General features: G+C 31.4%; 2 protein-coding genes across 3 annotated transcripts in view; both read left to right on the top strand.

Moving 5' to 3' along the window:
- The first annotated feature begins 3,159 nt into the window (after positions 1-3,159).
- On the top strand, positions 3,160-10,784 carry LOC134709674 (uncharacterized). The gene is made up of 5 exons (XM_063569822.1): positions 3,160-3,430; positions 4,820-4,947; positions 8,419-8,510; positions 9,353-9,615; positions 10,418-10,784. The coding sequence occupies exons 1-5, from the start codon at positions 3,358-3,360 to the stop codon at positions 10,636-10,638; spliced, it is 777 nt and encodes a 258-aa protein (XP_063425892.1). The 5' UTR covers positions 3,160-3,357; the 3' UTR covers positions 10,639-10,784.
- A 1,639-nt stretch (positions 10,785-12,423) lies between these two features.
- LOC134709676 (transcobalamin-2-like) overlaps positions 12,424-25,791 on the top strand; it is a 35,143-nt gene continuing 21,775 nt past the window's right edge. Inside the window, exons 1-6 of one of the 2 annotated variants that reach the window (XM_063569823.1) lie at positions 12,424-12,595; positions 18,327-18,405; positions 21,942-21,989; positions 22,518-22,716; positions 23,436-23,710; positions 24,454-24,602. In XM_063569823.1, coding sequence (XP_063425893.1) covers positions 18,339-18,405; positions 21,942-21,989; positions 22,518-22,716; positions 23,436-23,710; positions 24,454-24,602 — 738 coding nt within the window. In that variant the 5' untranslated portion in view covers positions 12,424-12,595; positions 18,327-18,338. Of the gene's footprint in view, positions 12,596-13,863; positions 14,036-18,326; positions 18,406-21,941; positions 21,990-22,517; positions 22,717-23,435; positions 23,711-24,453; positions 24,603-25,791 lie in introns of those variants that run through there. The other variant, XM_063569824.1, reaches the window with a different exon arrangement.

A 25,791-nucleotide genomic window follows, 5' to 3' on the forward strand; every position in this document is an offset into this window, starting at 1 on the left:
ACAACATTAAAACACGTAACATGCAGAAAAGATATATAACAGCACAGACATATTGAAATAATAGAAAGCACTACTGAAATACATATCTCAACAAATCAAAGCAGAATCACAACTAAAACTAAAGCACAACTAAAATTAAGCACAAATAAAGATAATTGCACACATGCAAACATTTAAAGCATACTAGCATATAAGAGCAACTTCTAAAATGTGAAAAAGCTTATCTACATGCAGAACAACAACATTTTGAAACATTCCAGGACTGTATAAGGCTCTTAAATTGAGAAAAAAACTGTTTTCAGTCCTGAAATGGTTAGGTAGGCTGTCACAAAGCGTTGCAGCTGCAAATTTAAAACTTTCCTTACAAAACTGTGTAGTTTTTACATGTGGTATATCCAGAATATTAGTATATCTGAAAGAAAATTACAATCTTTTACATTTAATAAATCATGTTTAAGAAATAATTCCTTTGTGTCATGCTCTATGCTCATTTTAACATTGGTAGGCATTTTATTTGTCGATATTTTACACTGAGCGTTAGCGAGGTGTAAAATGTGGTCAAATATAATGCCTACCCATGTTAAAATGAGCATAGAGCATGACACGAAGGAATTATTTCGATTCTAATAGGACAAATACAGTATTTTTATAGGTCGAAGCGTACGAAAATACCGTAAAAATGTTTGGCTTCTCCCGTTTTCTCCCCGAGGAGTCTGTGCATTACATTTCATATTTGATAAGTTAAAAAACTAGGAGCAGGGTAAATATATGTTGTTTTATAAAAATATATAATAAAAGTTTATGCTAGCTGCTTAAATTTATATATTTTAAAGGATAACGATGAAAATAACGTAAATATACACAGTAAGTTCGTGCGCATGTGTCAAACATATTTTGTGCTCATTAGAACACGGCTTTGTTTACAAAGCGTAACAAGGACGTCATATTAAAATAACAGACAGGTGCTAATTTATTGACTATATTAAAAGTTTCAATAGCCATTGATCTTTGTCTTTTAATATGCAGTGTTGACATCTTAGCCTTTTCAAGCGGCTGTTGATATGAGCTTGAATGGTCTTCGTACACAAACGTTAGTGCTCTTTCTTGCACTTTTCCTTAACTTTTATTATTTTTCTCGGTACAAAAATGTCACGCCAAAGGGCAGAATTTAAAATTTGACAAAATAAATGTATGAAAAATAGTAAGTTTACTTAGCTTGTTCAAATAGGCTCCCAAACATTTCAAAATATTTAGCTGCTGAGATGTCTTCATAGATATAGGAAGATGTGGTGTGAGTGCCAATGAGACAACTCTCCATCCAAATAACAATTTAAAAATTAAACCATTATAGGTTAAAGTACGGCCTTCAACACGGAGCCTTGGCTCACACCGAACAACAAGCTATAAAGGGCCCCTAAATTACTAGTGTAAAACCATTCAAAGTAATATGCATATTTTCATGCATATTTCATGCATATTTTACCAATATGAATAAAACAAAATTAGCTGACAATCTATGTCAATACCAAGAAATTTTACAGTTGAATCACAGGAAAGATCAGCATTTTGGATACGTATATTACTATATGGATTTTACTGCTAAGACCTGAAATTTGTCAGGGTTTGTCTGCATTTTATTTATTTTGAACCACTCAATAAGTTTGAGTGATTCAGATTCAAAAGTAAAAAATCAAAACATCATAATCAGGACTACAGTAAGATAAAGTATTGTCGTCTGCATAATTATACAGAGTTCCAGTAACTGTTTTGAATTGGTAATATTTTAGAATAGTTTATTTAGTGGTACGATTTGTTTACCCGACTCGTTTTTTAATTATCGGAATCGGTAACCAACATCTCTGTAAAAAATGAAAAAGTTCTTTTAGATGAATATTGACATTCACAGAATTCTTGACGAGTTAACGTATAAATATCATCAAAATAACGGTAAGTATAATTGTTTAATTTATCAACCTATTGTGATTTAGACGGGTCCTTAACGAGTGTGTGTGTTACATTTTAATGTTGTGTCGTCATTTTCTTGTATTTAATGCGTTTTCCTCGGTTTGGGTTTATGACCCGGATTTGTTTTTGTCTATCGATTTATGAGTTTTGAACATCGGTATACTACTGTTGCCTTTATTGTCCATCTACTAGGATTCATAACTGTACAAGAACAAGTCTGCTATTAAAGCGGCTCAGTTGGTGTCCATATGCATTCCTACAATCTGTAACAGTTGATAAATTGTATTGTTGTAACTTACATAGTTGTTGTAAGAGACTTTTTATGAGTTACAGTAAATATATTTGTATTCAGAATTGTCAGTCTACTCCGTTCAGTGTACAAAGCTAGGGATAATATTTCTTATCCATAGTATTTCAATATTTTTCTAATTTCTTTAAAATTAATTTTACTACAGAGCCTCATTAAAAAAAATAGCTCCGTGTTGAAGACCTTCTTTGACCTATAATAATGGTGCTTTCACAAATTGTTACTTGGATCAGATAGTTGTCTCATTGACACTCATACCATACCTTCTATGTTATATTGGTGTCATTTCAGTGGATATTTCATATCAGTCTGATTGAGAAATCAGTGTCGATGGCGGATCTAAGGACGCCAAAGTTAAAGACTTTCGTTTTCATGCATGTATAGATATACAAAAGTAGATGTGGTATGATTGCCAATAATATATATCAACAGAATTAAAAAAAAAGATAAATAGAAGATTCCTACTTAACTTCATTTAATTTGAAAATCCAAGTTCATAAAGGTTTTGTCTTATTATGATTTACGTGATGTTATTGTCTTATATTTGAAGGCCAGTCGTGTACAATTTTACCCGCAAGTACTGTAATATACGCTTAGTAAATATCTAAACATATTTTGTTTAAGGCAACTGTTGCAAGATAAGATGATAATATGACAATATGGGATATAAGCAAAAACCACTTCCCCAAAAAATATAAACAAATACGCAAAACAGGCGTCATTTAAACACGACAACATCTCTTATTCACAATAAAGGTCTGAAAACAGATGCAGTTACAATCCATTGCCCTATGGCTGTTTCAAACTTTGGTCAAGCCTATCGTGACAAGTTTTACGATATCTTATAGATTGATAACTGATTCATGTATTAAGATGCGATATGATCAAATTTATGCACAATGCTTATAAATATAAAGGTACATCTGATATTTACATAAGTATTACGGCACTGTTTATACAGGTGAGAATTGTTTAACATAAAGCAAAATACTAGTATATCCTGGGATAAGAGGACAATTAAATAAGTTCATTTTGTTGAATTCTGCAATTCTGATTTTATACAGATTTTTGGAAAGTCAAACAGAATGTACAAGTTATATGTTCTACTGACATTAGCAATATTTGCTGAGGCAACCGTTGACAAAAGGAAACATGTTGGTAAGTCATTTAAAATAGAAATCATTTAAAAATCTGATTTTTGTCAGACATTGTATAAATAATATGTTCTAGTATGCATCCTTCAAATTTATTTCTGAATAAGGAAACCATAATATTACTGCTCACTTTGAAAACTACATTCCTTTTTGTTAAAAAATTCCAACGCGTACAGAGTGGATACCAGCTTTTAGGTAGAACGTTGTTTGCAATTTTTAGATATACCGATACCCTAAGCCAAGCCTTTTAAAAATAATTATATAAATATATCGTGAAAGGAAAATGCATTTCAAAACGAATAATTGTTTTAATGGCACAAATCAGTTGTGTTCCACTATGAATTAGATTAGACGATTAGCTGTTACAGTTGTATTTTCCGTAGATATGATTATAAGAATCTGTCGTAAAAAAGCAGTAAAATTTTGCAGGACAAAACTTTGTTATTCCAAAATTAAGACGCGAAGAGAATATTTATTATAGGTACCTGTATATGATATGAATTTCAGCTTACAATTGTGTCATCTCGGCTTCTAGTAACTGCTAATTACTAGCATGTCTGTCCTTTTCAATAGTTCTCTTCATACAATTAAAGGATGTATAATAAGTAATTATAGCACTTCGAATTATCATTTAGTATCTTCTCTTCAAAAATGACGATGAAGATATCGTAGGTTAAAGTTTTCCCTTTTAAGGAGAGTGTTTACCTTCAATCCCTTCTAACAGTTCGTTTGTTTACCAACACGATCGCTATTCTCGTGTCTGTTGTTACTTCGTAGTTTTTGAGAGTTGGTTTCATGCATAACTGGTAAATTAGAAAGTCAGGGTTCGTTCCAATAAATAACTTAAAACCTTTCCTGAATTATTTCATAGCCTAAAGATGTTATTTGGGCATGCTGTCCCTGTAGATATCTTCATACATGCAAACGGATTGTCGTATATAAGTTTTAACGGTGGAGGTTTCTTTACTGAGTTTTGTTTTTAATTTTACGATTTGCCATCCCCCGTCCTATCTAATACCTTATTCCAACTGCTGTAAAGGACAAGATTACCAATGCCTTTTTTTTTTAGTAACACTGACATTTAATAAAATTTAGATTTTTAAGTGTTATAAAAGAAGCTTTACGGAACTAAAAGTAAAGTTACCTCATCATAAATGTCTAAATAGAGAAGTCATACAAATCCACGTAACTTTAAAAAGTTGTTCGGAAGTATTGAATTAGCATTGAATTAGTAAAAATCAAAGCCATCTGCAACATTTAGTGTGCCTTTTACAGACATCGTACTCTGCATGTAAATATCCATACTTTACAAAATCAAAAGTCTACAAAGACTATTACTTGCTGTCATCGTATCGTAGGGATTCCAAGCATATAGCTTTTTATTTTATTTTAGTTGCCCATGTTGATACCGAAGTTAAAATTCAACTTCATCTTTCTGATGTCCTCGAAGACTTCTCCGAAAAATTGAATGACAAATCAAGTGACGATTTTCAAAGAAAAGCAAGCCAATTTTGTTCAAAGGTAAGTAAAAAAAAAACATATTCATTTTTTAGTACTACATGTATCATATTAAATCGTTTATAATGCATTGATTTATTATAGAAGATGCATGCGTCAGTTCACCTTGTTTAAATGGAGGAACTTGTGTAACAGCCGGATGTAGCTACTTCTGTATATCCTATTTATTTGGGTATCATGCATAGATCATTCACAAAACACATGTTTATAGTATTGTGTATTCCAAGAAATTAAAATTAAGGTAACCACATAAATAACAACTAGGTAAAATGATTGAGTCTATAGAAAAAGCAGGGAGAAAAATGTGGGTGCGTCTAAACACTGCTAAGGAGTCCTTAGTGCACTAAGGACTTGTAATATGCCACTAAGGACTAGATGGGGTGCTGTTACATGCAATTTCTTTTCATATTATGGTAGAGAATGATATTTAATGCATAAATTTCAATTTTTGTAGAAAAATAATCATAGATGAATAAGATATTCAACATTATTTAGACACGTGCCCGTATTTCTTTGATGTGCCGAAAATCAATGAACCGTTTGACACGTGTCATATTACATAACTGATTACACGGGAATCATTGTATTTGTTGTGTTTAATGGACAAGATTGGTAAAAAAATGAATTGTTGTTGAAATACTATTAATGTGTTTTTTTCAGAATGAAGAAGTATTTTTTCTCAAGTGTATTGAAGGTTTTTTTAATTTGATGTTCATATATTAATAAATGACAGAATACGGTCGACGACGGACATGCGTTCGAACAGGTATGGAGCCGAAACACATTATTTTGTTTCTTGTGGTGCACTTTTCAAAATTTATTTTCTTATATGGAGACGTTAAGCAATGTATTACTGGACAACAAGTAATCAATAAGATAATAAACTTTTTACTACATGCAACCACCCTTGTGCGTTTGCTATGGTACTTTTTCAAAATTTTATCCTTTTTTTTAATTTACATATGAAGACGTTTGAGCAATGTATTTGGGGACAAAAAAAATCCATCTGATAAAATATATTTACTACATGTAACCAAACTTATTTAATGCAAGCTACAAGTAAACAGACGGATTTAGACAGAAATCATGTTTTTGTGCGTATGCTATGGTTCATTTTCAAATTTTATTAGTATCATATGAAGAACACGTTTGAGCAATATATTTCTGGACAAAAACGAGTTCAATACGATAATAAATTTTTGCAACCAATATAAAAAATGATGTGGTAGGGTTGGTGATGAGACAACTATTCACAAGAGACAAAATGACACAGAAATTAATAACTTTAAGTTACCCATACGGCCTTCAACAGTGAGTAATTTTTACAAAGCACTCTCAACATTATATCTTTAACTTTAAATTAACAAATGCAGGAAATTATTCGTAAATAATGTACTAAACACTGTGGAACATTTTGAAAAACATTTCTCTTTCATATATTAGAAATAAAACCTAATCTGACTAAAATTCGTTAAATGATTATTTTAAACTTCTTTTACTTTTAGAAGAAGAAAAAACAAATGTCAAACAATTTCAAATTAATAAGTACCGCCTTTGTAAACTGATATCAAACTGGTTGAAAACTAGTGGTTTTGATAAATCACAAGAACGCCACATGATTTTTTATCAATTCAATCGTTTTTCGTACTAGTACGTAAAAAGCAGTAATAGAAAGTGGACAAATAAAAATCGTGATTTATAGGGTTTTTTTTTCGGAATTTACTCATGTTTTAGTGAAGCCACTCGTAACGCATCTTTGTCGGAATTAGAATAAAAACAAAAAAGTTATAAATATATATATTCATTTTGTCTTCATGTCTCTTACATAAACATTTTACCAAGCTGACCACACTCTTACTTATTAGTTGGCGCACATCAACATTAAAACCTATGGCAAATAACTATGTCGGGAAATAAATGAAACAAAAGCAAAATTATTTGTCCTTTTAATCATTTTAACTTTTAAATAAGAACAACACATTTTATTATGATAATCAAGTATTAATCTTTTCGATACAATTGTCAATTTCTTAAATTAAAGAATATATGATTGTTTAATCAGTTGTTATATTATTTGGCACGTGTCAATCGGTTCATTGATTTTCGGTATATCAAAGAAAAATGGGCACGTGCCTAGAAAATGTTGAATATCTTTTTTATTTATGATTATTTTTCTATAAAATTTGAAATTTATGCATTAAATATCAACCTTTAACAGAATATGCAAAAATAATACGTATAACAGTAGTCCTTCTAGTCCTTAGTGGCATTGTATAGTCCTTAGTGCACTAAGGAGTCCTTAGCAGTGTTTAGACGTACCGGAAAAATGTGTGTACATAACGGTTCGTCTTACAAATGGGTAATTGAGACCTTATCGAACCATATGTTGCTACATGAATAAATATTGCTAGAAAAACGCCGATAACCAAAATTCATGCATTTATGACTCGTTTCATCTGATTTAATCTGTATAACACGATTACTTTTATTCGATCTTTTTCTCCTATGTCTGTTGTGTATGACTGTTAATTTCATATCATCAGTAGTTGCCATTTAATATACGAAAATGATAATTATAGCCTCTTTATAGAAAGAAGAAGATGTGGTAAGAGTGTAAATGAGACAACTCCCAATCATCCACTAACAATGTGCTTGCATGTAAAAAGTGAACAATTATAGGTCAAAACAGACTGGTCACTGATGCCTGTATTCAATGTGAACGGATACGGAAGTATGCCATCGGAATACAACAATATAATGCGCAATGATTCATTATGGATTACTCTCGTTGCGTACTTTATGTGTTGATGAAATCGAGAGTCCCAGTTCACTTGTACCTGACAGAAATGATTTAATTAATTAGATAGATGTAAAGAGAAAGATTAAACAAATTATGTATCAGAACTAACGGTTAAGTTAACTTTTTAGCTATCCAGAGGAAAATTACCAGAAAAAAATACTTCTGAAAAAAATCCTGGTTTTGTTTCTAAACAATAAACCACAAACACAAAAGCTGAAGTTAATGTATGATTCTGTGATATTTGTTTAGAAAGGTATAATTGGCACAATATTTCTTTTCGAGACTAGCTTTCAAACACAAACAGTTTGGTTGACTTTGTACAAATCGTCCTTTTTTTCCCCTTATTTATGAAAAAAATAGACAATTGAAGCCTTTGTTCTCATAACTTAAGTAAACTATGATAAAGAATTAAAGTTTACGAAAAGTTCTTGGTCAACATGATCATAAAAAGATATCAGTTGCAAGCAGTATTATTATTTTTTTGTCCATCTCATTGTTATAAAGAAGAATAGTCGGCTCTTTGCTAAAAGGACATTAAGAGTATTCCTGTCCCCTCACATGGAAGTCTTTAGATAACTTGAGTGATTGATATGCGTGTTGTCGGACAGACACGTGGAGTAAGCATAACACACAACAAAATATATAATTTAAAATTGATTACACTTTTTTTACAGCTCGAAAAAGTGTTCCATGGAGATCTTCCTGTCATTGTTTCTGGCTCCGAACCTTTGAAGTTTGAGAAGTGTGAAGTCGAGAAATTCCACGTGTAAGCTTGCTATTATTATAGACAAATTTGCTAAAATTAGAAAAATTCTCTGGCATGTTTATACAAAAAAAAAACCAAATGTACAGTACTGTTTGTGAAATTGCAGTAGATGTCAGTAATGAGTATCTTTTTTATTTTAATCTTCATTCCCTTAAATTTGAATTTTAAAAATGCAAGATGATCTAGACTACTTGTGGTTTATTTTACTTCAAAACTGAAATGTTTCTGTAATTTCACGCTAAAAAATATGAGATGTATATGCTCAAGAGAGTTAGTACTTTTGATTACCTAACATCAAACGAGAGGCATTCAACATTGATAATAGCATGTGCTTCAAGTGACAAACTCGAAGGAAAATAATAATTATAAAAAAAATATTCTTACTACGTTATTTATGGTTGTGGCATAAAAGTGGTAACTTAAGAACCAAATGCTTCTTTTGAACATTTGTAGAATTGTAAAAAAAAAAAATGACTATGCACAATAACTGGTTTTATTTATTTTGTTAGTTCTTTCATATATATATATATATAGATATAGGAAGATGTGGTGTGAGTGCTAATGCGACAACTCTCCATCCAAATAACAACTCTAAAAAAAGTAACCATTATAGGTCAATCAACGGCCTTCAACACGGAGCCTTGGCTCAAACCGAACAACAAGCTATAAAGGGCCCCTAAATTACAAGTGTAAAACCATTTCAACGGCAAAACCAATATATACATGTCCAGTTTTGATTGGTTGAAAATGATAATTGTTGGTTGAGGTTATAAACAATCTATTTCAACCTAGCTCTTATAGCATACATCCAATTAAATGTACTTGTTATCTGCATATTTTAGGAAAACTTTTAATAGTCTTATATTGGAGACAACTGTCGATTTCTACCTTTACTTCACGGGAAGATACGACGAAAAGTTAGTACCAGCCATTTTTAATGCAATAATGAAAAACCGTGACAAGTCAGCAAAACCTTCTCACAAAGGCAAAGGTGTAGTCAGCATTGGTGGACTTTATTTTTATCAATTCGATATCATGTCTATTACTGTATGGGTCAACACCCATGAAATTGAAGAAGACGATGAACGCTTTGATCGACGATCTTGTAAGTATTTTTAAACGTTTTTACATGATTATACAATTCTACTGGCGAAGAGTTACTACATAACTTTAGAAACTAGTTAACTCTTTCATCCATTAGAATATGGACTTGCTCCTCTTAAGTTAGAATTATCAGCACTGTGTTTTTATATCGTCATTTTTTCACTGTTAGTGTAAACGCTAAAATAATTAGAAATCTTTTTAAGGTGTTTGCCCTTATTCGTGATTAATCTTGAGGATTGTATAAATCTCTATCGATGATCATTTCACATCTTTCGCATTGTTGATCACCACGAAAGGCAAGTTATTGATATAGTTTCTCTATGGTTGGGTTGTTGTCTCTTTGACACATTCCCCATTTTCATTCTCAATTTTATTCCTCTTCTTGACAATTTGCATATTTGAACATTTGCATATTCCATTGTTGAAATTGGTAAAGAAATATGATAACACAAACTTGTATCGTCCAATAGTAAAACCCAGCGTTATAGAGAAACGTCTTTTTGTTTTGTTTTTATATGTCTGAAAAGGCATTTATGTCAGTACTTGAACGTTTATTCCGTCAATAATGTCGAAAGAGTAGCAATCCGTCTTGTTATAACTGTTATGAAGGTTGTCTACTGCAAGGTAAGCTCAATCCAGCACGCACAACCTAGAACTTAAAATATGCATTCCCCTTTCGATCGACCTATTTGCAAAACATACCAATTATCATCCTGATTATGCAGAAAATGTTTGCTACAGGACTTTACCAAAGAATTATAATTATCAACATTACTTCTGACATGTGACATATATATTTCTAGCTTTAGAGACAAGACTACTGGAAGTACTTCTTGACAGCCAAATCGGGAAGACAGTTGCCAGGAGAACCATGGATCACAATAGCAGCGAACGAATGGTTTATGAACGAATACCAGTTCAGAGAATTAACGAAAAACTCCAAAGATTGATGAACATAGAACAAATCACCGCCACAAATACAGAAAATAGGGAATACAACGAGGATGCATTTGATCTGCAATAAACTGTCCAATATAAAGAGAAAGGAAGATTAAAAAGACTTCATTATATGTTTATATGTTTATTTCCTAACTGTTTCTTTATCATGAATATGTATAAAGTTATAAAGCTTAGAAAATTATGTCAGTTTTATTCATTAAACTGTAAACGTTTTTTTACTTTATTTAAGTGTCATTTTTTATGCAAACATCTATTGTATAACAAGCTTTTTTTTTTAAATAAATAATAAAAAGTACCAAAAAAATAGTGAACATGTTTGTAGGCCGACTACCTGTTATCTCAATTACTCATATTACTCATAGATAAGGGAATAAGCCATATTTGAACCGAAAATTAAAACTTATTACAAGTTTCGCCGACAACAATTATAACTGAATTTTTATTCGATCATGATATAAATAACTTTTTGAAAATTTGCAAGTCAAGGAAAAGGCATGAAAAGTTAACAAAAAATATTAAGGTATGAATCAATCCGGAAGCAGTACCATCTTCTTAGGTTTTTGCGTTAGTTACGTAACCGAATACGAATGCATATGTTTACCGGAATTTAATTTAAGGAGAGAGAAAAAAGACAGTTGACGGTAGTTTAATAGGAACTGCATCTATAAACCGATTACATGAAATCACTCAGATGTTTCGGGGTTTTTGGAATGATTAATTAACTAATACTCTACAAATTATCAAGGTTAACAAAAGTGTTTAATTCAATAGTGCAATGAATTAAAACAGTATAATAGTCTAGAAGAATGTATGAAATAATAATCAACACTTCTTGCTTTTCTAACTGATTTATACATTCATTATTCAATTGTCGAATATTTCATAACAACACAAATTCAAACATGTATTAAGCGCGAATATCGTGTCAATTTCCCCCCAAACTGTTCATGGTTCAACAGAAACGCTTAAATTCAAAAATGTAAAAGCCTATGATGCATAGATAGACGAATGAGGTATAAGATTCATTTCATAAGGGTCCAAAACATAGTGAATTCAATTGTTTTACGCAAGTGACAGATTAAGGTAGCTATAAAACCAGGTTAAATCCACCATTTTCTACATGCATGTGCTAAGTCAGGAATATGACAATTGTTTTCCATTCGTTTGATGTGTGTGAGCTTTTGATTTTGCCATTTCAAAAAAATGACCTTCCGTTTTGAATCTCAATTTGAGATTGATATTTTTGTTATTTTACTTTTTATCATCAGAGGTAAACTTTTTAAGAGACGACACTGTATTCTCAACGGAGAATTTAAGAAAAACATATCAATCATTGTATGTTTTATTCTTAACGCTTTGCAATTAAGAGTATTATTCCGAAATAAGAGCTCTTAATAACATTAAAAGGTACCAATATTTCTGCACCAGCTATATATGCATTTCGACAATCTGTGTCTCTTCAGAGGTGTTCGAGGCCAAAATATTTGAAAATCCAAAGCTGTGAATACAAAAGGACTAAACAGTATAGCCAAAGCCTGGTAAGGAATCAGAATATTATCAAGATGCGCATTTTGACAATTAATGAATCTTCAGTGATTCTCGATGCCAAAATGTTATTCCAAAATCCCGGGGGTTCTAGCATAGGGTCAAATTAAAGATACAGTATTCAAAGAAACAGTTGCTTTTTCACAACAGAATCGGACTTAACAGACGAGATGGAAGTCGTAGTATTAAGATTAGATTTATTGAGACAAACATAAGCATGTATTACTGTCAGCTTTCAGAGAATGACATAACGTATGAAACGGGATTGTTGTAGGTAGGTTTTAGATAAAGTAAAAACAATTCATACATCCTGTTTACCTTGATGATAACCTGTAATACGTCATATACTGTGTAAAGCCAATGATCGATCTATAACATTCATACTACGTACAACAAAGACTACATATACTATCTACAACAAAGACAAAATATTTATTTCATATAATACGAATTTCGAACCAAACTACTTTTAAAAGGTAAGGAAATAAAAAATCAGACGTTTTAAATTGAAAATATAGTATTTTTAAAAATTTTAAACATTTAATGTATATTTAATATATATGTGCACAAGCTGTTTCATTTGCATCAATTTTAGATGGGGTTTTACTGTAATACATCATAATTAACTTAGTTTTATGCAAGTCAGTGTGAGTTTGAGATGGTTTGTGTTTATTTCATACCGAAGAAATCAATTCATATCAAACTATGTTTTTTTACATATATTATCGGATATGTTCCTTACGTCGTAACTACAATCCCCTTCCCTTTCATGAATGTGACCTTCCAAATTAGACTATTTACCGGATTTGTAATCACATAAGCAACACGACGGGTGCCACATGTGGAGCAGGATCTGCTTACCCTTCCGGAGCACCTGAGATCACCCCTAGTTTTTGGTGGGGTTCGTTTTGTTAATTCTTTAGTTTTCTATGTTGTGTCATGTGTACTATTGTTTTTTTTCTGTTTGTCTTTTTCATTTATAGCCATGGCGTTGTCAGTTTGTTTTAGATTTATGAGTTTGACTTTCCTTTTGGTATCTGTCGTCCCTCTTTTATCCCTATATATACATGTAGTATAGAAAAAATAGCACCACCTTTAAGTAATGGCAAAAATGTGTGATCTCAAGTTTAAAAATAGTTACAGTATAGAAGAAAAGAAGACAGAGGCATACATGTTTTAAGTCTTTTCAGCTTCGTAACCAACTGTTTTGCTTCTAATGTCACTTATTGCAAGCATCGACGAAATGCGAGTCAGCCAAACCAAAATAAAAAAAAATGTTTATATTGTAACCAGTAAGGTATAATATTATGTCAAAAGGTCCCTATTGCAACAATTTGCATAACATGTTAAAGTTTTGGGTTTTAAATTGTCTTTAACTTCGCATTCGATTTGGCTGGCTTTCCATTGCTTTTGATTCGAGCGTCGGTATATATAACTTGTACAATTTGTATTCTTTAACCACACAATAAACCTTATTTACAAGATACAGAAATACACCGACGGTGAGAGAAAATGTAAGTGATACATTCATGCCAATTAATTTTGATAGTATATACTAGAAAATTGCCACAGTAAAAATCTGAAGACTAATAAAAATTGACCCTATTTACAATTCTGAATATAAAATAAATTGCATCAGTGACAATTCTGATAGAACTATAGAATTTGGCCTTAGCTACAACTCTTATAGCATAATATAAATTGACCTCAGTGACATTGAAACATCAATCATACCTACCAGGAACTAACGATTAGGAAGCGTGTGTTGTCTGTCCTACAGATCCAACCCAATTATCTAACAACGAAATTGGAATGGAAATCATCAGAAGTTGCTGAAGTGGGTTATTCATTATACCTATTCATCAGTATAAGCGTGCTCCAACAATATATAAGGGGTACTTTTTGAATCTGGAGAAGTTGGATACAGCATTAAAACAGCTGTATGAATTTTAACATGACATTTGTCAAGTAATAAAATTGAAGCTGTTAAAACAAGTTTCATTTCGCAGCAACAGTTCTTTTGCTTCAACTCTCTCTTTATTTTCTTTATTTTTTTGCTGAAAACAACAAAGAGGGTATAATAAAAAAAAATTACTCATTTAAGGTAGCACAATACAAAGATTTTATAACTCCAACTCCCAAGTTTTAAAATGCCGTAACTTTCTTAATAATGCTTGAAAATTTATAAAAGGGGTATTTTTGGATAGTTAACAGATTACTCTTTCAAATTAATGCAATGTTAGTATTATGCAACAATTATGTTACCAATTAAATATGTTAACTGTGTCTAAAATAATTTTCACCAAATTTCCACTTTCAAATGAAATTAGCTTCTGCATAGGTATCCCTAGAGGGTTGAATGTATTATATGTTGTTCCTATGGCCATTATCTACACAAGGGTGTCTCAGATTTCAGATAGAATAAAATTGAAAATGGAAATGGGGAATGTGTCAAAGAGACAACAACCCGACCAAATAAAAAAAAACAACAGCAGAAGGTCACCAACAGGTCTTCAATATAGCGAGAAATTCCCGCACCCGGAAGCGTCCTTCAGCTGGCCCCTAAACAAATATATACTAGTTCAGTGATAATGAACCCCATACTAATTTCCAAATTGTACACAAGAAACTAAAATTAAAATAAAACAAGACTAACAAAGGCCAGAGGCTCCTGACTTGGGACAGGCGCAAAAATGCGGCGGGGTTAAACATGTTTGTGAGATCTCAACCCTCCCCCTATACCTCTAACCAATGTAGAAAAGTAAACGCATAACAATACGTACATTAAAATTCAGTTCAAGAGAAGTCCAAGTCTGATTTCAGAAGATGTAACCATTAAAACATAAACAAAATGACAATAATACATAAATAACAACAGACTACTAGTAGTAAACTTACATGCCAGCTCCAGACTTCAATTAAACTGACTGAAAGATTATGATTTCATCATATGAACATCAGGCACAATCCTTCCTGTTAGGGGTTTAGTATCATACCATCATAACATATATGAGAAGAACATAACCCGTGTCATGTCAACAACGGTTTTTAGAATAATGTGTTAAGTTCCGATGCAAAGACCTTATCAGTGACTCAATATTAACGCCAAAATATGCAATCTTTAATGACTTGACAACAGTATCGTAATTATATCCCTTCTTAATAAGTTTATTCAAAGGTTTTGTTAGTTTCTGCGGTGAATACTGACACCTTTGTGCTTTATAAAGAATATTTCCATAAAAAATTGGATGTGAAATACCTGAACGTATAAGAAGTCTGCATGTTGAGCAGAATGTATAGAACAAATTTTACACCTAATTAAACATTATCTTCTATTATGTGGTTAGGATGTTTACACTAATTAGAGATTTATGAGAGAATGGAATACCATAGAGACAATCTGAGACACCTTTTTGAAGCCCATGATGTGTTGATTAAGATTTCTTTAACATTTAGTTAAAGAGATGATAAAGCTAAATTCAATCAAGTGAACCTACCCAGATTTTGCCACTAATTACATAATAATTGATTATATAATGATTGCATAATAAAAATATTGCATTCATTTAAAAGCTTAATCTTTTATCTACATGTATATTTATATACCTCTTTTATTATTGTCTATGCATTCGTAAGAAAGTTACAGCATTTCAAAGGTTAGTGATTGAAAGTAAAAAAATCTTTGTATTGTTCTACCTTAAAGGCAATCACTCCTCTGAAGAGTGACAGTCTACTTACTATATCAGGAAAATATGACTTTTAATATTATAAAACTTGCCTAATGATATTTTATTTTGTGATTATAGGTTGAATTTCTGTAAATATTGACAATGCAGTTTCCCATAGGAACTCCTTTTACGGCTAAAACTGTAACACTTTTACAATGAAGTTTTGAATAAAATCTTATCCTAGAATTGAAAGTTCATATGCACTACAATTGTGTTTAAAGGTCAAAATAGAGGGCTGTGAGGCATATATATATTTTCAACGTTGATATGCCATGAACTTCTCACTATTTAAACTAACACTAATTTTCTTAACTACCCCTACCTCGAATAAAAGGTGACTCACATTTCAATATAAACAAATTGCACATGTATATTTACTGGTAGCATTCCCAGTTATGTCTCCATGAGATGGAACACAGAGATCATAACTAGGAACCAGTATGTAAACAAATTAATTTTCTATGAATATCCCCAAAAGAGGCGTGGTTTGAGAAACAGCTGTATTTAAAAAGTGCAACATATAAGTGCTTGTTTATCATAATTTATTAAATATTATTATAATTTAAATCATATGAGGCATAAAGGAAAAATATGTTTTACCTCTAAATATCATAGTTTTCTTGAAAATATGCTAAACAGAAAAAATATGGTAAAATTTGTCATTTAAGGGCAACAACTCCTAAAAGAATTTTTGGAACAGTTTAGACGCATATGGACAAATGGTAGAGCTAATTAATATGTTTCTGTATTTATAATGGTTCAAAAAATAATAGACAAAAGACTATAAACGAAAAATCAAAAGATATTTCGATTGCAATAATTCACTCACATAACCAAATAAATGATACAGGACTATCACTGTATTTTGTAAATAAGGTTAATTGTGTGGTCATTGAATTAACAGATGTTTTTATGCACATTTATTTCATTTAGCTAGGTTAATACATAGTTTGAAGTGGTTTTTTTTATTGCTCAATGTATTTCAAACTTATTGCTTGAACTACATAGCTCATATTCTGATTGGATAGTTCAATCTTACGATTTTTTATATTTATTCCTTTGAACTATAAGTAACACTTATTTATCAATTCTGTTTTATAATGTTCTAAAGCTGTTTAATGCTTTAGGTAAGGCATTTTCGGGCAATAAAATAAGAGGAATGGCGTCATGTTCTGAAAATGAGTATGTAATTTCGTCGAAACCCATTAAAGTAAAGACTGTTTAAGTGTAATATCGAGAAACTACATGTATTGGAATTGCACTTTACCTGTAAAGAATTCAGGTATTGTCGGTTCAATTCGTACAGACATACTTTGCAGTACATGTCAACGATTATGTCATATTTACTTTACACTACTAAAATCTTCATTGTTGGCGTCTTTGTAAAATTTAAGTGCATGTGTGTGAGGATTATTCAATTTAGCTATGCTCTTTATCTACACAGTTATGATAACGTTTCCCACTGAATGTAAGTGTTGCCAACACGGTTTGTTGCAACATCACGGTACGTTCTATGAGCAACTGTCAAACAAATGAGCGGTTAAGCTAGCTATTTTCCCAGATTTCACTCATAATACATGTACAGTACCAAGAGAGAAACATAAGTTGTTTTCAGTAAGAGGTTTATCTAGCTATAAAACCAGGTTCAATCCACCATTTTCTACTTTGTTGTTATCCATTTGTTTGATGTGTTTGAGATTTTGCTTTTCCATTTGATTAGGAACTTTCCGTTTTGAATTAACTCGGAGTTTAGTAATTTAGTGATTTTACTTTTTTCCAGTCGATGGTTGATGTAGTCGAGTGTTTGATTTTCTCAGGTTCTATGGACTTCTTCTTTCCAGTTCACCTTGAACTTCGAATTTGTTTGTTTTTCCCTTTTTAATGACTATAGATAAGATAAAAATACAATGTGCATCAGACGACAGTGGCTACTGAGGTCTGATATTATATAAAATTAAAATTAACTGACGTGTATCATCTGATTATTCTATGCTTCTGTCTGGTGAAAAAACACCACGCAATGTTATACTTAATATTTAAAGTCCGTCAAATCAACAAGATCAATTTGTTTGTAATGGGTAATTTAGTATTGTGTTTTTATGTCTATTCTTAAACGTTTGCTTTATTTACCTTCAACTTTTTATTACGTAAACAAACAAGACCCGTTTTTTTCCTTCATTTTTTTTATTTCTGGTAAATCGCAAACAGGATATAGGGCTATCACTGTTATTGCGTAATGCACAATGTAATACATTTACAGAAAAACAAATTCGAGTTACAAACTAAAACTGAGGGAAACACATTAAATACGATACAACACACACAACAGAAACACTTAAATGCAGCGCACACAGAAACGAGATAATTGAGAAGAAAGCAATATAAATGTAAGATTTGAAATCATTTTAGATGTTGAAAAATTCTCATTGCTGTTTGGTATATATTAAAATCGTAAATTTTTTGTTGTCGTCCATTTTAGATCCTTGTAAGAATGTTTAAAGAAATCGCCATTCTTAGCATCTTGATTCAAATGGCTGGCGGTTTTCTGCTATCTAAAGGTACGTTAACTATTTTCAGTTTGCGAGTTTAATGACCTTTAATCGTTCGATTTGGTTTTTAAATTAAGAATTCGTTTAAACTCCATGATTGAACTTAAATTTTTAAGTTCAGTTCAAGGGTTGAGCAGCACATGAGTGTGCATGAACTCCCTGACAGATGACATTTTTATAGCAAAATCGAATTAGAGTTCACTTAGAACCTTTGTTTTCCAATCGTTTCTGTGGTTCTGGATGTAGTCAGTATTTGTTTTTGTCAGGTTTAATAGAATTCCTCGTTTTTTTTTAATTACACTTGGGTTTGGTATTTTTGTTAAGACCTTTTAGGTCCAAATTAATTTTATTGAGAAGAAATAAATAAAGGTAAAAACAAACATTGTAGAAAATGGACTTAACTCCAAAGTAGCAAATCAAAGCACGGAACACGGCCATACGAGATAGATCTATATCAATTTAGGAAACTAAAAATAAATATTCATGATTACTGTCCGTTGTAACGTGGGATTTTTTCATTTGAGTCGATCTTATGCACTTGACAAAGGAGGCACCAATACATTTTCTGCAATATACAGACTAGTCAGTATTATTTGTGATGTAGCTCTTTTCCGTCTTTTCAAACCAGTAATATCTGAACATGAAAAAAAGAGGAGATTCCTTCCTGTTGATTTTGCCAATAGAGGAATCGATGCAATCAACATCTGCAACGTTCTACATCACAAGGAGGTAACATCTAAAATTCCAATTTATTTTCAAAATCAGTCTGTTCCTATTGTATCCTACAGTTATACCAAAACTATTGCACCTAAAACATTTAAGTATAAACAAGCATTGCAGGACCTTGACTTAGAACAATAACTTAAAAACCCTCCGACATGTGACTGTTCCCACTCGCCTTATAATTACAGCCCCTCTAGTCATGTTATAACTGGGGATCTAAATATAATTCAACATGAAAATCTCCGAAAGGTGATTTCTCATGGTCCTAAGTTTAGAGAACCCCAACACATCAATTGGAACCATAACTTCAAAAACATTATGGATTCTATTGAGGACTACGCCAGAGCATGGGCTAAGCGAGAAGAAGTTGAACTGGACACTTTTGTCAGAATGGGTTAAAACTATAAGGTCTCTGATAAAACGTCCCATTCACAAGTTGAAAAACTGTGTGAACGATCGACCAAAGTCCGTTTTCAGAGACAAAGAGGCCATGAAATGTCTATCAACTCTTCATGATAAGTATGTTGTTGTTCCTGCGGACAAAGCTTCAAATAATATTGTCTTTGTATGTAAATCGTATTACTACGAATGTCTTGTAAAAGAATTGGGTATAACGGAGCACTCAGGTAATCCCACATACAAAGACATATCATTTGACAAGGATGAGATTTTAGCAAATCATAAGTCCTTCATGGCTTCAAGAAACATTACATTGAACACCAAATCGGAGGACTTACCTTGTTTGTATTGGATACCAAAGCTTCATAAAATTCCGTACAAACAACGGTATATTGCTGGCTCATCTTCATGTTCCACTAAAGAATTGTCTATTAGATTGACTAAAATTCTGTCCGCAGTGAAAGAGGGTCTTCAGAAATACTGTGAAACTGTTCAATCGCGTAGTGAAATTAACAATTTTTGGATTCTCATAAATTCTATGTATAACTTTTGGACTAGTTTGAATCTCGGTCTATTTCTGTAATTAATTCTTACATATTTTTGATTTTTTAACCCTGTATGCGTACATTGCCTATGTAAATTTTAAAATTGTTTGTATGCACATTGAACGTCAAATTTATGTGACGTATATAATTTTTCTGACGTCAGACACTCAAATCAATCCATGTGTTCGTAGATAGTAGATGTTTTTGTGTCCTGTTAAATTGTTCCTTTTAAAATTGTTATACGATGATGACTAATGTACCCATATTTTGACTATTTTATTAATTGTGACTGTTTATTTAACGCATCATGTAAATGTAGCGGAATTTAATGAGACTGTTATTAAAGTGAGAGGGTTAGCGCTATAGAACCAGGTTTAATCCACCATTTTCTACATTTGAAAATGCCTGTACCAAGTCGGAAATATGACAGTTCATGTCCATTCGTTTTTGATGCGTTTTGTTATTTGATTTTGCCATATGATTATGGACTTTCCAAATTGATTTTCCTTTGAGTTCAGTAATTTTGTGATTTTACTTTTTCCTAAATGAAAACAGTATAAAAAATATGATATGAATGGATTAAATTTTGTATAACAATAAATACTTCAAAAAAACTAAAATCCATAATATCATGACATAAATACAGTTTACTAAATATCATTTGTATAGAGTGTAAGTAAAATATTAGAAACAAAATGCTATTTCCAGAATTTGTCAATCGTAGCCAATTTTGTAAAAATCGTTTCCATCAAAGCTTTTCTTTATATAACATTGAGATTGGAAATGGGGAATGTGTCAAAGAGACAACAACCCGACCATAGAATGAAAACAGCAGAAGGTCATCAATAAGTCTTTAATACAGCCAGAAACTCCCGCACCATGAAGCGTACTTCAGCTGGCCCCTCAACAAATATGTATACTAGTTCAGTGCTAATAGACGTCATACTCAACTCCAAATTACACACAAGAAACTAAAATTTAAAAAAATTCAAGACTAACAAAGGCAAGAGGCTCCTGACTTAGGACAAGCGCAAAAATGCAGTGGGGTTAAACATGTTTGTGAGATCTCAACCCTCCCCCTATACCTCTAGCCAATGTAGAAAAGTAAACGCATAACAATACGCACATTTTAATTCAGTTCAAGAGAAGTCCGAGTCTGATGTCAGAAGATGTAACAAAAGAAAATTAACAAAATGACAATAATACATAAATAACAACAGACTACTAGCAGTTAACTGACATGCCAGCTCCAGACTTCAATTAAACTGATTAAAAGATTATGTCTTCATCATATGAATATCAGACACAATCCCTCCCGTTAGGGGTTAATCATTATATCAATTATCATAAAAAATATGAGAACAACTGGTTTTTAAATAAATGTTTTTAATTAATTCCGATGCAAAGACCCTATAAGTGAATCATTATTTAAGCCAAAATATGTAATCTTTAATGACCTGACAACAGTATCGTAACTATATCCCTTCTTAATAAGTCTGTTTAAAGGTTTTGTTAGCGTCATGTATGTATGCTGTATTATAATATCTTAATACAACAAATATACAAACGAAAGAGAAAAAAGTCAACTATGGTCAACCTCTAAAGAAATGAAATAGTCATCAAAGGTTTGTTGCTCGACTCCATTCAATAATGTTACATTCAAAGTCTTTAGTACATCATAAGATTTGATCAGACAAAATATGCACTTTTATATCAAATTACCTCAGGGACGTTGGTGTAATGTACGATTTCTGGTACATTTCCTTCACCTACCGCATTCATGTTGTCAAACTGTTCTAAAACAACATATGATAACCTTCTATTTATTATATGCACTCGTCTAATCATGATGCTAATGTTCTAAATGTTCTTTTGTAGAAGAAAACCATACCGGATGCAGCGGTCGAATGCTTACTGGGGACAAAGGTATGAGTTATGATCATGACAAAACATTTTTTATATCTGGATTTAGATATTTGAATTATCATCGAATGTTCAAATGTAATTGTCATTATAAAGGAAAAAAATAATGTCATTGAGATATTCATAGTAAACGTATTTTTGCTAATTAAAAGTAAATACAGGCGACTGATGAGTTAGTTGCACATATTTTGAGTTAACCTTGTATTTTTTTTTCTATAGAATCCGTTTGAGCAGCCGAAAATTGCACACTTTGGTAAATCCATCATTAATTACTACAAGTGTCTATTAGACTGTATGGACAATTTACAGAAACTTTGTATGTGACATGATGGTCCTTTAGCTGTTTGATTGAATAATTCACCCAGTGCTCTAGACGTTTTTATTTCTATGGATGAAGCATTGTTCAATATGAATATTTCAACGATCAATTTTAAGCTAAGATTATTAATGTGGTGTTACGTGTTATGTTGTGTTGCAAAATGTGTTGTCTACAATGCAGTAAGATTATTTGTCTTTTCATCATCTTTACAGTAAGGCAATGCGCTATAAAGGATGGCACTAGTATGCTTCTTGAACAAAGAAATGCTGAATGGGGATGGGGAGAGCGTTCTGAGGCTGAAGCAATAATTGCACTTCATTTAGCTAATGATGCATGGTTTTCAAAGAAAGATCCCACCTCTTATATAAGCGTGAAACAAATGAACTTGGATTTGCTTTCTGCGATCAGCAAGTATGAAGGTTTCTTAGATCTACATGAAACTCCTACTGAGTTTTCACTATTTTTACCTTCATCTGTTTAGATAAAAGCTCATAAAAAAAAACACAATATAGTTTAAATTTCAAAACAGAAAAAGCAAAAGATACCAAAGAAATATTCAATCTCATAAAACAAAAACAAACTGACAATACCATGGAAAAAACAAAAAAACGATCAAAAGTCAAACAACAATGAAAGGTGTAAATCTATTTGCTTGATTCATTTACATTTGAAATATTACATAGGTATTTACATATAAATGCGAAATTTAGCTAAATTTTTTTGCAATGCTTTTGTTTTCTTTAAGTTTGAAGGAATTTATCTAACAAAAGTATTATGATAAATACGAACGAACAGGTCTTAGGTTGATTTAAAGATGCCTTTTTGGGCTTTCATTTCTTTGACTTTCTATTCTTTTTTCGTGTTTATTGGCTGTTTAGTTGATATTTACTCAACACTTTATAATACATGAACTTGATGACGTCCTAGAACATTTAACGATTTTATTAAAAATATTCCTCACTGGAAATATAAAAAAAATCCGGATTATTTAGAGCGGGATTTCATTGAATACATTTTATCACTCTATATACATACATGTATGTATAACCAGATATTTATGTTTGTTTTATATTTATATTAATAAACTCTTAACATAAGATCTCATAAAATAGATAGTTTCCATTTTACAGCGATGTAGCACTAACAAATCCAGCATGGGGACGTGGCAAATTAGCTCATTACGTCCTAGGACTAACAGCTACATGTCAAGATTCACGAAACTTCTATGGACATAACTTGATAGATAAACTTCAGAACCATCTAAACGTATCTTCGCAACATTTTCAGAACAACAAGTTCGCATATGCACTTGTTGTTCTAGCATTATGTAACGCTAATGCTAATGTAGATGCAGCTTATTTAAAAGATATTTCTACTAAACCAGGCAACTATACATTCGGTGTTGGTATGTATCACTGGTAGTTAGACGTAATCGTGTGTGATGACAATATATACACTTTTCAGCTTATAATTATGATAATACAATGTTGAATAATATCAACTTTTAACGTGATGCTCTTTACGGTTAATTGTACTTGATCCACACATTATAAGTAAAATAGGGATTCCGCTTGTCAACGTTGTCTACAGCTTAAAAATCGAGAAAACAGTTTTATTTCTCAATAAAATTTTCATCAGAAAATATCTTTATTTAGAATTTGCAATACGTACTTTTGAATCTATTCCATTTTCAAAATAGTATGTGTAGCTATTAACTGTCATAAATAAAGGCAACAAGGAGTCATAAATCTTTTAAGCGAAAACAAATCCGGGTCACAAAAACCAAAACTGATGGAAACACATCAACAATTAAAGAAAAAAACATTGGAACAACAGAAACACTGAACTGTAACAAAAACAAACGCCAACATATATAGAACCAGATTATTTAATAACAACTGCTTAACAACTTATCGAAATTATTCTTTGTTTGACTCGGATTTCTACACATCCAGTTTTCTCAACCATTAGAATAAAAACAACATATATGAGTCAGAATATGTGATAAAATTGTGGAAATCTTGGCATTAATTAGAACCAAAAATAAATATGCACATCAAAATCAATTTTGGCATTGTGTTCTTTTTTGTATCGTGAACAATATGATAACGATTGGTTGTGTTTAATTACTTACAATGTATACTTCAGACGAAGCTGCGATGGTTTATTTAGCTTATGCTTGTGTCAATGATGCTGCATATACTTTACAATCAAAGGCAGCATTAGAATACATACTACAAAAACGTGATGGTAAAGGGTTATATGGCAATGAATATTCTACGGCATTAGCAGTACAGGTATTTGAATAACAATTAGCCGTTGTTATAAAGTTCAGTCACAAAAGTGGAAAACATAGTTTCAAAATAGATCCCAGAGCAATTGTAGACAGAATATGTTTCTGAAAATTTCAAAATGATTGCAATATGAAAACATATTTTTTTAAGTCAAAGAAATTCTATACTAAATTTATATCAGTTGCGATAATGATAAAAAATAAAAACACAAAAATACTGAACTCCGAGGAAAATTCAAAAAGGAAAGTCCAAAATCAGAAGGCAAAATCAAAAGTCCAAACACATCAAACCAATGGATAACAACTGTCATATTCCTTACTTGGTACAGGCATTTTCTAATATAGACAATGGTGGATTGAAACTGGTTTTATAGCTAGCTTAACCTCTCACTTATATGACAGTCGCATCAAATTCCATTACATTGTCAACATTGTGTGAACAAAACAAACATACTCAAAGAGTAAAAATGTCAAAAATAGGGGCACAGCAGTTAACATTGTGTTATCATCTTAATCACTATAAAAACAACAAATGTAACGAAGAAGCACAAAAAGGCATACTTCAAATTAAATATCCTCATTTTGTTTATCTTATACGATTTTATTTATCGATGTAAAGTCTACCAATAAAGGATGGAAGGTTTTCATTGCTGGTGTAAAATTGCGCGTTTGAAATTCGCACAGGTAGACATAAAATAATTTTGTCGTTCAAAGTATGACGGCATACATAAATCCAGAGTCCCGTAAAGTAGATATAACAAAAAACAGACTTTAAGTAAAAGTAATAATAATAAATAAAATAATTGTGTGGTTCAAAGTATGACGGGATACATAAGTACAGAGTCACGTCAAATGTATATCATAAAAACAGACTTAACAGAAAAAGTAGTATTAATGAATAAAATAGTTTTGTCATTCAAAGTACGACAAGATCCATATGTAAAAGTAATATTAATAAATGAAATAATTTTGTCGTTGAAAGTATGATGTTTTACATAAGCACAGAGTCACGTCAAATGAATATCTCAAAAAACTGACTTAACAGTAAAAGTAATATTAATAAAGACAAATAAAAGAATACTATAACACGTTATTAAGATGATAACCAACGTCAGTACGCAAAATTTATACTTCAAGACCATCTTGTTTTATTTGTGAAGTTGACACGGAATATTTATCAACAAGTTCTTGTT

This window comes from Mytilus trossulus, chromosome 3 (assembly GCF_036588685.1).
Source record: "Mytilus trossulus isolate FHL-02 chromosome 3, PNRI_Mtr1.1.1.hap1, whole genome shotgun sequence".
NCBI lineage: Eukaryota > Metazoa > Mollusca > Bivalvia > Mytilida > Mytilidae > Mytilus > Mytilus trossulus.